The sequence below is a fragment of the Cnephaeus nilssonii genome (genome assembly GCF_951640355.1).
Source record: "Cnephaeus nilssonii genome assembly, chromosome: 23".
Classification (NCBI taxonomy): Eukaryota; Metazoa; Chordata; class Mammalia; order Chiroptera; family Vespertilionidae; genus Cnephaeus; species Cnephaeus nilssonii.
The window spans coordinates 6,395,017-6,409,989 of record NC_137094.1 but is presented as its reverse complement, the minus strand read 5'-3'; the positions used below and the strand labels follow the sequence as shown (position 1 = coordinate 6,409,989).

Below are 14,973 nucleotides of genomic sequence, written 5' to 3'. Positions count from 1 at the left end.
TTTACCTGGAATCTGAAGCTCATCTTCAATAAATCGAACGTAATTTTGTGCGTTAACAGGCAGCTCTTTAAACGTCCTTGCATTTGATATGTCTGTGTTCCATCCTGGAAGAGTCTTATATTGAACTTCAACTTTATTTAAGATCTCTTGGTTTGCTGCAAGTTAAAGAGCAAGTATATTAGTTCATGCTGTACACTGCCTATTGTCCAACAACTTTTTGCTATCTCATAGTTTCACAATCTCTTATTAAAATCTTTGAAGCCAGATGCGTTTTGCAATTAGAAATTTTCAGAGTTTAGAAAGGAAAAACGATGCACCTGGGGTGGAGTTTTATAATCAAACATATTTCTATAGCAACACAGGATTATGCACTGTAAGCAGATGGATTATTGGTTTCAGCACCATGATCTGTGGAATGTCTGCAGGCTCCCGGAGAGAAGGCTACCCTTGTTCTCACCTGGGAAATCTCCTGCTTCTGTGACTGTGTGCCAAAGCTTAGGCGGAACCTCCTTCACTCTCACCAAACTACTGTCTCTGCATCCCCTAGGACAGTGGTCGGCAAACTCATTAGTCAACAGAGCGGCAAACCGCGGCTTGCAAGCTGCATGTGGCTCGTGAGCCGCAGTTTGCCGACCACTGGCCTAGGAGAAGCTGAAAATGGACTAAAGCCAGACCAGCTCTTTCGACCAGAGACCGTACGGGGATGCCGACCCATGTTCAGATTGCCCCTGCAGGACGGACACAGGCATCCCCTCAGCTGTGGGGGTACTGCCTGCGCACAGCGCCTGGTCAGGATGGCCCCTGGGATGCCCTCCACCAAAGCGAGCTGCCTGTCTGGAGCAGCCCGCTTCCCAATGGCTTCCTGTGCGAGGATGTCCAGGACCAGGCCACTTACCTTAATTTGGGACAACTCTGAAGGGTCATCCATGGGACCAGCTGAGGGCTTTTTATGTAGCTACTTTGCAGTTCAACTTCTCCCTCTGCCTAAGCCTGCTTCTCTCACTCTCTCCCAGACACTGTTGCTCAGAGCACTTATGAATAAACCACCCGCACGCAAATCTCTATATCAAGTCTGTTTCCCAAGGAATGCAAGGTAAGACAGTTGGTGCCAGGAGTGGAGTGAGGAAGAAGGCTCTAAAACGGGGTCCTGGAGCTGGATCATGGCCAGCTGGCTGGCAGGGAGGCCCATCAGTGGTGTCGGGCAGAGCACGGATAGTCTCTGGCATGTTGCAGTTATTAAAACGTTCATAGGAGGTGACTGGGGATGCCCTGCTGGTGCAAAGTACAGCGCTGGCAATATCTGAAGCACTGAGAAATAAGCACATGGGAACAGTGGATCGGATGGCTCTCGATGAACGCCATTCATGAACTGGAGAAAGACAATGAAAGATTCAGTCTTTCATCAGCTTCAGGCAAGTGTGAAAGGCAGGACCTCCGGCAGCAGATTCTAAAGAGAATCTCATCTCCTACAGCAGAGGGCAGGAGAGCTGAGGCTCAGGCTCGGGCCTCGGTCACACAGACAGCAGAGCTCCAGAGAAAGGTGAGTTCTCCAATCCAGCCAACCTGCTGTGACAAGGCCAGGGCCCTTGTTTGGGGGAAAGTGGGACCTGAGACTTTGGATGGGACACCTGAGCGGATGCACGGAAAAACCCTGAATCCCTAGATTTGCTGGTGGCCTGCAGAATGGCCTACTACTTCTTGGGCTCTTCACATAACTGCACTAACAAAGCATAAAACCAGGCTAAATAAGTTCAAGATGTTCAGCCAGTAATTTAATTGTACCCTAAAACAAGAGCCAATACGCTTCAGAGGAAGATAACAGAATCTGAGTCTCTTAAATATATTCAGACATAGAAACAGTGATTCAGAATCAAGGGAAAAAATAGCCTAGAGAAACCAAACTGTAGATGGCACAGAGGTCGGACTGATAAGACAATGACGTCACACGTTTCAAAGAACTTGCAGCTAGCCTCAATTCCCACTGAATGGCCATTAGCAAGTCACAAAACCTACAGCCCACCAAGCTTCACTGAGCTAGTCAATATTCCTTCGTTTAGCATATCCCCAGTCTTACAGGATGGCTAAACAAATTACCAGTTCCTACTTCCGGAAGCTGGAAACATTTCCAGAGCTTCCTGAGTAACTGAGGAAATCATTTAACTAAAGGTATATCTGAGAAAACACCTTTCCTCACGTAGAAAGTCTCCCTACATCCATCCACTTTAGACACAGATTAGCGGTTAGAGAAAATCCTTTGTGTGGCTTGAAGGACAAGGTGGCTTAAAGTAGTAAGGACCTGCCTATCCTGACAAGCAGGGCTCTTTTCTCCTACCCCACATTTCGCAAGGGATGGAGGAATGCCTACATCGATTAAGAAAGGTGAGATTCAGGGGTAGCATAGCTGGGCTCAGAAATAACATGTTTCTTCATTCCTATGTTTTATTTTGCTTGCAGCAATCCAGCACCCAAATGCATAGCAACTATGCAACAAATGCCAATACTAAGTGAATATACTTGCACTGTTCACAAGGACATAATAACCATGTGGCTATATATCATAAATCATACAGAAAAGCTTTATGAAATTGCTCTAATATATTCACCTAAAAATATTCTTTATACACAGCCTAAAAAAAATACCTGGGAAATGAGGTATAATTTCACCATCTAACTTGTAAGCAACTCCAACTTTAATTTCTGTAAACATGTCCAAAATATCCAATTTGGTAAGTGCCAACCTAATTTTGGAAGAAAAGACAATGTTAAAACAGCAAATTCTTAAAGGCTCTAACATCTAACATGATGAGGGAGTAAAGGAAAATTCATACAAAGCTAAAAAGCTCCACCCAGCCAGCGTGGCTCAGTGGCTGAGCGTCCACCCAAGAACCAGAAGGTCAGGGTTTGATTCCCAGTCAGGTCACATGCCCAGGTTGCAGGCTCGATCCCCAGAGTGAAAGAAATATGCAAAAGGCAGCCAATCAATGATTTTTCCATCACTGATGTTTCTATCTCTCTCTTCCTCTCTGAAATCAATAAAAACATATTTTTTTAAAAAAAAGCTAAAAGCTCCAAAGCAATTCTGAAAACTGATTAGGAATTTGTTTTAAAGCATGATACACATAAAACACAACAGGACAACATACTGATAAATTCGCCTCACAATAAAAAAATGAATTAATTAATCTACTAGTAAGTTACTCTTCTAATAATGAAAACAGATTTTCACTGATTCACCCACACCCTCTTGTTTAACTTTCTTATGATCAACACATATTTGTGGGCCGGCAGCCTGGGGTCCGGGACACATTCTGTGGCCGTGGGACAGCGGATCTCACTGTTCCACAGGGCTGACCACAAGATGCATGCACATTCACACCTGTGCCAGCAACCCTCATCCCCTCACTCTGGGTGCAGTCCCCTCCACCCTTCCGGTCAGATCCTGTCAGAGACTGAGGAAAACACATCAAGGACTCTTCGTGATACATCAACATCTCCCCAAAAAATGACTGGAAAACAGAGCTTTAAGGGGAAATTTGTGGAAATTAGATACAACACTAGGTTTGGGCAAGCAATACTATTATCTAGATGATTAAAAAGAAAAACAGGCCCTGGCCGGTTTGGCTCAGTGGATAGAGCATCAGCCTTCGGACTGAAGGGTCCCAGGTTCGATTCCAGTCAAGGACATGTACCTTGGTTGTGGGCACATCCCCAGTAGGGGGTGTGCAGGAGGCAGCTGATCGATGTTTCTCTCTCATCTAACTCTATCTCTCTCCCTTCCTCTCTGTAAAGAAATCAATAAAATATAAAAAAAAGAAAAGAAAAATAAAAAAGGCACAGAAGGAATAACGTGCCCAAGGTCACACAGCACAATGCACAGATCTGAGGTTTAAATCCAAAAGTCAGACTTCAATCAAGCCCATGCACAAAATCACTGTTGTATGTCCTCACCTATGTATACATACTCCACCCTTGCACTCCTTATCTATCTACTCACCTACCCACCTGCACTTCCCTCCATACTCATACGAATGTAAGAGTATTATGATTCTTTCCTTCCAACCTTGGACGTCTAGGAAGATCACCTGGGGTCCCTCTCTTGCTTCCCTTCTCCTATATGTTGGTCCACTTCTACCTTGAACTAAAATTTCAGAGGTTAAAGAGAGAATTTTTTGTATTGGAGTACTGCCTCAAGTTTGCATTTCGAAAATTTAACCTGTGGTCATGAATTATCCTATTATTTCCTGAAATAAATGTTTCTAAGAAAACTCACGCAGTAAATCCGTTAATCATATGAGCATATTTAAGCAAAACGAGATCCAACCAGCCACATCTTCTTTTCCTTCCAGTAGTCACACCAACCTCTCCACCCTGTGTCTGTAATAATTCACCGATTTCCTAGGGGACAGAAAATAGAACTTTATAATTAGGACACCAATGCTGTCGATCTAGAACAATTATACTTAAGATCAGATAACAACAAGTTAGAGTCTCTTTGAGATAAATATCTTCCAGAAAATAACTAAGTTGAAGACAGAATTCTACAGAGATGATGGATTTTATGTGAAGGAGGCATTATTTGGAATAGATCCAATTTTGGCTTCATTTTTCACCTTATTTTAAAACCAATATTTTTTTATGATGTCATATAGATCACTTCCCAAAATTTAGGTTAATATACAAAAAATATAAATGCTGCATTGGTATATTAAAACAAGCCAAGCCCTAGCTGGTTTGGCTTAGTGGATAGAGCGTCAGCCTGCAGACTGAAGGGTCCGGGATTTGATTCCGGTCAAGGGCACATGCCTGGGTTGTAGGCTCGATCCCCAATGGGGGGCTTGCAGGAGGCAGCCCATCAATGATTCTCTCTCATCATTGATGTTTCTATCTCTCTCTCCCTCTCCCTTCCTCTCTGAAATCAATAAAAATATATTTTAAAACAACAAGCCAATTGTCCAAAGAACAACTATAGCTTGATGATTTTCCTGAAAACCATAAGGCAAACTTGCATCTAGTAAGTACTTGTTGATGTCACAATGCTCTTTTGAAGAGAATTAAGGTTGAAAACAATGCTCAAAGATCTAAGTTACACTTCCTACAACCTACCTTTCCCATCTGATCTCTCTATTCCATAATTTACACCTTTCTGTTTAAAGCCAGTTTCCTACTGTGTACAATGGGGAAGGAGGTATTATGAGGGTCCAAAGAGCTTATAGGTATAGAGCACTTACACAGTGCCTGTCCCAGGTCACCCCCATGCAAGTGTTGGCTATGAGGAGACAATGTCCAGAGATCACTTTCCTCACCCTTGTTTCCTAATGAGCTTTTGGTGAAAGGCAGTTGTCATTTTTAACAACTTCTTCTGCCTCCACTATCTCAATGCCCTTCATAAACCCGCCTTCCTTCAGCCTTGCAATGACAATGACCTTTAAGTACCCTCCAATCCCTCCTTTTGTGCTGCCACTAACGATAAATGTGTGCATACATTTTTTATAATGTTGCTCTAATCAGTCTTGCAAATTAAGTGAAATGCATGGAAAATAAGAATTCATTAAGGGAAAAAAAGCATGAATTTTTCTTTTAAAACTTTCGAATTAGATTCCCTGAGAAAAAGGCTTACGTTGTCTTGCTCTGTAGGAAAGGCACCGATACCAACTCTAGTTGTGTAAGCTTTCACAACCCCATACACTTCTCCAACATTTTGAGGGGGCATACCCAATCCAGTACAAACACCTCCAACTGTACAGTTTGAGGAGGTCACAAAAGGGTAAGTTCCTAAAAACAGAAACAAATATTAAATATACACACATACATACAAATTCTTTTAAAACAGAATTACTATGAAGATTCTGCACTGGATTATAGTCTAGGTCTTTGACAGACTTGAATCTAACTGTAACCACCCTCCCAAAGCCTCAGTGTTTTGGTCCTGATTCCTTCTGTCTGTAATGAGATAAAAGCATAGGTGGTCAGAGCTTTGCCTGCAGCGCGTACACTGGAGTGGCTCTGTGATACTTGCGCTTACTCAGCTCTGGAGGGTAGATACTCACCTAATGGACTGCTAAATAATGTAATGCCAAAACCCTGGTGTTAATCTGCCATGTAGACTTATAATCGATATACTTGGACACTCGCCTTTTAGTTTAAAACAAATTTATTTTACTCCCTTTATTAAATAGGGTACAGCAGCAACCTGCAGTGACAACAGTAGAAAAACTGTATGGTATTTTAGCATTTTCCTACCTTTTGATGTCTAGTCCAGGAATAATCCCAGAAATGACAAGAGTAAGCGAAGAGTGGTATGCCCCAAACCCAAGATCCTCTTCATACTTAAAATTATTCACTATGCTAATTAGACAATCTGTTTTCTTTCCAGATTGGATAGGCCAGTGGCCGGCAAGCTCATTAGTCAACAGAGCCAAATATCAACAGTACAACGATTGAAATTTCTTTTGAGAGCCAAATTTTTTAAACGTAAACTTCTTCTAACGCCACTTCTTCAAAATAGACTCGCCCAGGCCGTGGTATTTTGTGGAAGAGCCACACTCAAGGGGCCGCATGTGGCTCGTGAGCCGCAGTTTGCCGACCACGGCTTCAAAGCATTTATTTGATCATCATACAGTCCTACGGAAGTGAGGTCTGGAATTGAACCATGAACCAAATAATAAATTCAGTTTACAGAATTTCAAACTTACTGACCCAAATATTAATTTGACTTTTCTAATAAACAACAAAACTTAATCTATGTATTGTGTTTTCCACAATAATCCTTAAAAAAAAAAAGACTAGCATAAGATGATAAACTTCCACCACTCCTGAACATGTATACAAGCTAACAGCCTTGTTTTAAAACCCCTTAATGCTAACATGAATTATTTATATCTTAAGCACTTTAGGGCTCAGTCTTGCTCCCCCTAAGTCATAGCTCACTTACCAAAATCGATATCCAGAAGTGCTGCATTCGCACCTTCTACCAAGATTTTCTTTGGCGGTCCATGGAGGGCCTCATAGAGAAAATACACTCCGTCTCTCACCATTGGTTTAATTCTTTCCATATAACCCTATATACAAAGACAAAAACCAATTTCAATGTACACTAATAAATTTACAATATAACCAATCCGAGTCAAAATTCCTTGACTTGCCCTAACCGGTTTGGCTCAGTGGATAGAGCGTCGGCCTGCGGACTGAAGGGTACCAGGTTCGATTCCGGTCAAGGGCATGTACCTTGGTTGCAGGCACATCCCCAGTGGGGGGTGTGCAGGAGACAACTGATCAATGTTTCTCTCTCATCGATGTTTCTAACTCTCTATCCCTCTCCCCTCTCTGTAAAAAAGCAATAAAATCTATTTTTTTTTTTTAATTCCTTGACTTGACGACAGTGGAACCTGACAAAGGCCAAGCAGAAAGGGGCAGGTGATGGTGCCCACCCTACCGCAGCACTGGGGTTACCTCTGGTCTCTCATGCTGACTCCCAGGACCAGGAGAGAGACACTAGCTCAACAGCAGCAGAGATACAATGGCATTCAAAGGCTAACCTCACTGCAAATAAGGTGACAGCCTCCGAGCAGCCAAGTACTCACACTTCATAAACCAGCTTTCAGGAAAATGAAAACAACTGAGTGTATTACATTACGATTTTATATTGTGTGAAGTATTTAATAATCTGTAAGCCATGTAACCATGAGTTTTAAAACTTGCATCTCAAAATGTGATTCTCAAAATGTGGTGAGGGCCACCAGTGACACTGCCAAGCATGCGAACATCAATAATTGATTGCTAATGTTCTTCTTCCATTGGATTCCATTACAGTACAATATCTCAGTGGTATTACTAGTAGACAATATCCAGTACTATTTTACACGTGAGCATTATAAAACTTGCTCAAAACATATTTACATGAATAATACTGCTTAATTTTAGAATTCAATTAAAAATGTAGTATAAACAAGAGTTGCCCCACTGCCTATGGTATAAAGCATAACTGCAATAAAACCTAGTTTCAATTATGTTTAAACATTTCGCCAGACTAGTATGGAAGTTCCAACTTCCATTCATGAATTCACCAAAGTGTGCTCTACCCACTGATGAAACCATGGTCCCCTCTTGGCTCTAGTCTCCAATCTCATGCTTATTCCTGTTTTAGTCCTTTTTTTAATGCCTAAAATGACCAATCCATCATCACATCCCTTGTTCCTTAAAGACCTGGTTCAACATATATTACCTATGAAGAACCTCCTTACCCAATTCTGTTCATTATTATTCATCTACTTTTCATTCACATGGAACGTGTATAAAATAGAACTGAAAAGCCATATCCATACTTTAGTACATAAATATTTCCAAGTTGCTAATAATACATAAGCATCATGTCAGTCACCGGTGACTGACACTATTCTTTCCGTTCGGAAGACAAAACAGGCTGGGTGCTTAACGTGTTAAAACAATTGTTGCATGGCAGAATGAAAAGAAAATGGCGATCTAGTGTAAGCAACCATCAATACACTGAAATCCAATTTAGATTGCTCCTTGGAGGTCTTTTATTTTTTAGGACTTTAGTAAGGGGAGAGATCTAAGGTCTGCAACCGTTTTAGAATGGCACATGAAGTTGGCAAGCTTCTATCCAGTTCTGGAATGGATATTTATACTTAATTATAGAAGAGAAGGAATAGCAGTCAGATACATGGGAAGCAGCTTGAAATTCACCAAAAATGGTGGAGGAATGGAGGGTGGAGCAGATAGGAGACTTGACTACTGACTAATTCAGGCACCACGGACAACTCATAGCTGCCAACTGGGCCTAATCGTTGGCCAATTACCTTATTTGTCTCTGAAGAGACTGTCGCTGTCTGTTATCACTTCTAAATGAGCTGTTAGCTTCCAAAGCTGTCTCACTTGTCCCTTTGTTCATTAGCCTCCACATTGCTATGAGTGATTTTATATAATAGAAATCGTCTTTATTCAGCGCAAAATTATTCAGTAGTTTTTCATTATCTCCAAAATAAAAGCTTATCTCCTGTTTAAGTCCTTGGCCAAAGCCACATAAGACCAATATAAGACCTACGATTTGGGCCTTAGCTGGTTTTGCTCAGTAGATAGAGTGTCGGCCTGTGGACTCAAGGGTCCCAGGTTCAATTCTGGCCAAGGGCACATGCTGGGGTTGTGGGCTCGATCCCCCCAATAGGGGGTGTGCAGAAGGCAGCCAATCAATGATTCTCTCTCATCATTGATGTTTCTATCTCTCTATCCCTCTCCCTTCCTCTCTGAAATCAATAAAAATATATTTAAAAAAAAAAAAAAAGACCTACGATTTGGTTCCTACCTGTTTAACTTTATTTTCAGGTAGTTTACTCCTATTCCCTGCTCCCCACTCAATATTTTGTTTCATGTCATATGAAGTTATTCAAACATACCACTCCTTTTAGGCCTGCATGCTTTTAGATTTAAAAAGGTCAAACACTTTGCTTTCCCAGTTCTTATCTATAATACTTCACACATACCTGTGTGGCACTTACTACACTATAAACTATTTTATGTATAACTTCTAAGTCTCCATGTATTCTTCATCCTTATATTTCCAGTTCCTAACACAAAGCCTGAATGAATGAAAGCTCTAGATGCCAATTTGGCAAACAGGTTTTTAAAAGGACATTAAAAAGGTCAGAAAGCATTACCTTGAGTTTTTGTAATTCACCTTCGATGTCTATTTCCAAAGTGGGGTATATAGATTTGTACTGGTTTGCCAGAACTTTGAACCTGAGAAATAAAGAAAAATGAAGACATTAGCTCTCTTTCAAATATTCTGAGTAATATCATTTTATTCAAATGGTTTCTGTCGATGAGTGATCTAACAAATTAATCCCCAAAATGAAGTTACGTTCTGAAAAATAAAATCTAATAAAGGAAATTAGTCATTATGAATAAATGATACACTCAAAATATTTTTCACTCAAGTTTAGGTATATGTAGGGGGAAAATAACTGAAATCTATAACTATAAGACTTATATCTGAATTAATTACATTATACTGTGTTTAAAACAAAAGCGATGTCCCAGCCAGTGTGGCTGAGCGGTTGAGCATCGACCTATGAATCAGGAGGTCAAGGTTCAATTCCTGGTTAGGGCACATGCCCAGGTTGTGGGCTCGATCCCCAGCGGGGGTCATGCAGGAGGCAGCCAATCAATGTTTCTCTCTCATCACTGATGTTTCTATCTTTTTCTCCCTCTCTGAAATCAATAAAAATATTTTTTAAAGTAAATAAATAAAATAAATAAATAAAATAAATAAATAAATAAATAAAAAATAATAAAAAAAACAAAAAAAAAACAAAAGGGATGGTCTACATGACGCTTTTAAAAGAGATGGAGGCAGACATTATCAATCAGCCTCTAATATCCCCGGTGGAGGTGCATTGACAGTGCAGACAAACCACTGTCTGGAAATGGATAGAACCCATGATGCCTTTGATGTCACCTATCATTAAATGCAACCAACTAACCCCCCATCACGGAATCACCATCTGGCTTTCCTTAAACATAATTTTGCTTTTGTCTTCTTGGGAGTGCTGCTATGATAGCATCATGTTACTTTTTATAAAGTTCATTTGAAATTAAGGACCAATGAAAATGCATAAAAATAACTTTAATACTCTAAATAAAACAAACATGCCAACCACTAGTCAAGTAGAATACTGATTTTACCAGTCTGCAATCTGAGTTTTAAAAATTCTCACATTCCATTTGCTCTTTGCATTGTGAAACACGAGTCAGTTACCTCTCAGAGAAGCCATCGAAATCAGAAACGAGGTCGCACATCCTGAGTCCACTCCGAGCAGCTTTGGAAGAATAAACTGGGCCAATGCCCTTTTTGGTGGTACCCAAACTTCAAAATAAACCAAAACAAGCTTTAAGTTAGACAAGAGGCAATTCTTATGGCCAGACGGACTGTTTTCTGTTTATGCTGTTTCCTGTAAGTTTCTTTTCACTACCCTATTGATTTTCTCTGAAATCTAAACTATTTTTCTCCAACCTACATTTATATTATATAAAAGCTTAAAGGGAACCTGCACGGTTGGCCTAGAATTTAAGCATAAGGGTGTGGATATGCTTCAACTACACCAAAAACAAAAAAACAAAGAAAAAAAACCCATACTTCTTTCCTGCTTGTTCTTGTCTCTGCTGTTCCTGGATGCCATCAGCTGCTTGATGAAAATCAAACACTGCAGGGAAACAAAACAAGAGCAGTTTTGTTGAAACAAAGATGACACAGGAAAGCAAACCATATTGTATTTTAAATGACCGAAGCTATAAATCCCTTCAGTCGAACTTCATTATGAGAAATGAGGTCCATTTTAAGAAGCAACAATAATGGTGGGAGTGAAGGTTCCAACGCCAGCGGGTATGTTAATATAAAAATATGTCTGATCGTCCATCCCTATTTATTGCCATCTATACGATTTAAACAATGAAGAGGGTTATTTTGGAACACCCTACCCAATAATTCTATGAAGCTCCGTTTACTAAGGTATCTTCTTTTCTTCAAGCTCTGGACTCCAGAAATCTAGGGATTATTTTGACATCTCCCTCTCCCTCACTAGTCCCAATCCTCCCTCATCTTTCACCAAAACTGTGGCCTCTTAGTGAGTGTGCCTATTTCCTCTGGGACACCGCTAATTCAAAATTTTTATGTAGCCAAAGCTAGCTTTCCAAGACACAAACAATTCAATGGTTTTCTATTGCTGAAAAAATGATATATCTGATAAAGGTTTAACATCTAAAATATATAGAGGCTAAAAATTTTTTTAAAAGCAAATAAAAGAAAAATACATAAAGAACTCCTACAACTCAACAGCAGAAAAATAAACAATCTGATTAAACACTGGGCAGAAGACCTGAATAGATATTTCTCTAAAGAAGACACAAGTGGCCAATAGACATATGAAAAGATGTTTAGCATCACTAATCATCAGGAAAATGCAAATCAAAGCCACAGGAGCTATCACCTCACACCTGTTAGAATGACTATCATCAAAAAGACAACAAATACCAAGTGCTGGTGAGGATGTGGAGATAAGGGGACCTGCCCAGCTGGAGGGAATGTAAATTGGTGCAGCCACTATGAAAATCAGTACAAAGCTTCCTCAAAAAATTAAACACAGAACTACCATATGACCCAGCAATTCTACTTCTGGGCATTTATCTGAAAAAATCAAAAATACTAATTCAAAATGATATATGCACCCTATGTTCATTGAAGCATTATTTATAACAGCGAAGATACAGAAGCAACCTAGGTGCCTATCAACAGATGAATGGATAAAGAGGATGTGGTATATGTATGCAATGGAATATGACTCAGCCATAAAAAAGAATAAAATCTTACCAAATGCAACAACATGACTGGACCTAGAGTGTATTATTCTAAGTGAAATAAGTCAGGCAGTGAAAGATAAATATCATATGACTGCATTTATATGTGGAATCTGAAGGTCAAAACAAGCAAGCAAGCCAAACAAAACAGAAAGAGACTCATATACACAGAGACCAAACTGATGGCTGGCAGAGGGGATAGGTGAAAAGGTAACGGAGATTAGGAGGTGCAAATTTCCAGTTATAAAAGGAAGTCACAGGGACATGATGTACTGCATAGAGAATATAGTCACAATCTTATATAATAAAAGGGTAATATGCAAATCATCCGAATGGCAGAACAACTGGTTGCTATGACATGCACTGACCACCAGGGGGCAGACGCTCAATGCAGGAGCTGCCCCCTGGTGGTCAGTGCGCTCCCACAGGGGAGTGACGATCAGCCAGAAGCCCGGCGAGTGCAGTGGTGGTGACGGGAGCCTCTCCTGCCTCCGTGGCAGCACTGAGGACATCCCCTGAGTGCTCCCAGACTGGGAGAGGGACCCCTGAGTGCATGAATTTCATGCACTGGGCCTCTAGTATTGTAATAACTATACGGTGACAGAGGGTTATTAGATTTGTCATGGTGATCACTTCATAAGTTATAAAGATGTTGAATCACTATGTGTACATCTGAAACAATATAATATCATATACTAACTATAATAAAAGAATTACAAAAGAAAACAAAAAATAAAGTGAGCAATTTATTTATTATTTTTAATACATTTTTATTGATTTCAGAGAGGAAGGGAGAGGGAGAGGGAGACAGAAACATCAATGATGAGAGAGAATCATTGAGTGGCTGCCTCCTGCATGCCCCCCACTGGGGATCAAGCACAAAACCCAGTCCTGTGCCCTGACTGGGAATCGAGCCATAACCTCCTGGTTCTTAAGTCGACATTCAACCACTAACCTTTTGCACTCAGATGTCAAGTGTGACTCGACACCGTTAGCATTAGAATAAAGGAATCGAGAAAAAAGCAAGCGAGTGCAAAGGGTTAAGCCACAGCAGACAGGCTAAAATAACACATGTTAAAGAATACATATACAGGGTGGGGCAAAAGAAGGTTTACAGTTGTGAGTACACGAAACACGTAGTTTATTCCTGTATTATTATCTATTATTGTATTATTTTCCATACGGACAACTGTAAACCTACTTTGCCCCACCCTGTATTATTACACATACTAGAGGCCCAGTGCACAAAATTTGTGCAAGGGGGGTGTCCCTCAGCCCGACCTGCACCCTCTCCAATCTGGGAGCCCTCGGGAGATGTCCAACTGCTAGTTTAGGCCCGATCCGGTACTTCTGGCTCCTAACCGCTCACCTGCCTATCTGATCCCCCTAACTGCCCTGCCCTGCCAGCCTGGTCACCCCTAACTGCCCTCACCTGCTGGTCACCCCTATTGACTTTTTAAAAAAATCTTATCCCCTTCACATACAATTGTATTTGACTTCCTTATTGGCTTCTCCCTCTCACACAATTTTTCTCTCTCCTTTATGTAACACTTTTTCCTACTGACTCATCATTTATAAACTTTTCTTTCCTCCTCATTTCATACTTCTGTTCCATCATCCTTCTTCCCATCTTTCTCCTACTTTCCCTCCCTCCCTACATTCCTTCTTTCCTTTATCTTTACCCCTGCTCTCCCTCTCCTTTTCCTTCCTTCCCACCTTAATTTTTTTCTTCACTTCCTCCCTCTGACCTGCTTTACTCGCTCCCCCATTTCTTCCTTATTCCCATTCTCCTTTTAAGCTTCTACTGGGTCCCCTTTAAAACTTTTATTTCCTCCCTCTTTCTCATCCACATTCTTCTCTACTTACTTCCACTGTTTTAATATCTATCTACCTGCCTAATTATTCACTATCATTTATCTTTTTTCTTGTCTGACTCCTACTTTTAAATTCTGTCCCCAGTACACAACTATACTTAATTTTCATTATAGCTCCTACAATTCACTCATACATCCTCTTTCCTTCTTTAACTCTGCTCTGCATTGACTCCTTTATAAAGTTCTTTACTCCCTCCCTCCCTTCTTAAAGCTTCTTTTGTGGGGTGGGGGAGGTGTTAACCCCAAGCCCTGGGCTCAGCCCTGGTCAGGTAGGTGATCACTGCCCTCCCTTCCCTGGCCTCCCCGCCACTGTCCTGCTCCCATTCCTTGCCTGGGATGCCTGGCCCAGCAAGGGTGGCTGAGGCCCATATGGCCCAGGCACTGCTGCTGCAAAGCAGGAGCGGCTCCACCCAGAAGGCCTTGGACTGTCCTCCACTTCGTCCTGGACCTGTGGGTGTCTCCCTGCCAACGGCCTCCAACACCCTCCTCCTGCATCTGGGCAGGGCTCCCCACTCTGTGCCTCCTGCACCCTGCCCCTCACCAGATGCACCTGCTCTGCCCTCCCGTGGTCACCACCCCCTTCCATGTGCAGTTTTCTTCCCTTTTCCATTCCCTTGTCTTTTTCTTGTTCCCTTTCTGTATTTCTGTTTCTCCTCCTGGCCTGTATGCATGCTGGCCTGCCTTCTTCCCCCTCTCCTTTCTTATACACTCCTATCATATCCTATCCTACCCT

At 41.2% G+C, this 14,973-nt stretch overlaps 1 protein-coding gene across 1 annotated transcript in view; it reads right to left on the bottom strand.

Annotated features, from left to right (window-relative positions):
• The window catches only part of ADSS2 (adenylosuccinate synthase 2), a 35,999-nt gene that overhangs the window by 2,423 nt on the left and 18,603 nt on the right, over nt 1-14,973 (bottom strand). The window contains exons 5-12 of the mRNA XM_079763619.1: nt 11,150-11,216; nt 10,772-10,879; nt 9,672-9,753; nt 6,932-7,058; nt 5,618-5,772; nt 4,271-4,395; nt 2,641-2,738; nt 6-155 (exon numbers count right to left, since the gene is read on the bottom strand). Coding sequence (XP_079619745.1) covers nt 6-155; nt 2,641-2,738; nt 4,271-4,395; nt 5,618-5,772; nt 6,932-7,058; nt 9,672-9,753; nt 10,772-10,879; nt 11,150-11,216 — 912 coding nt within the window. The remainder of the gene's footprint in view (nt 1-5; nt 156-2,640; nt 2,739-4,270; nt 4,396-5,617; nt 5,773-6,931; nt 7,059-9,671; nt 9,754-10,771; nt 10,880-11,149; nt 11,217-14,973) is intronic.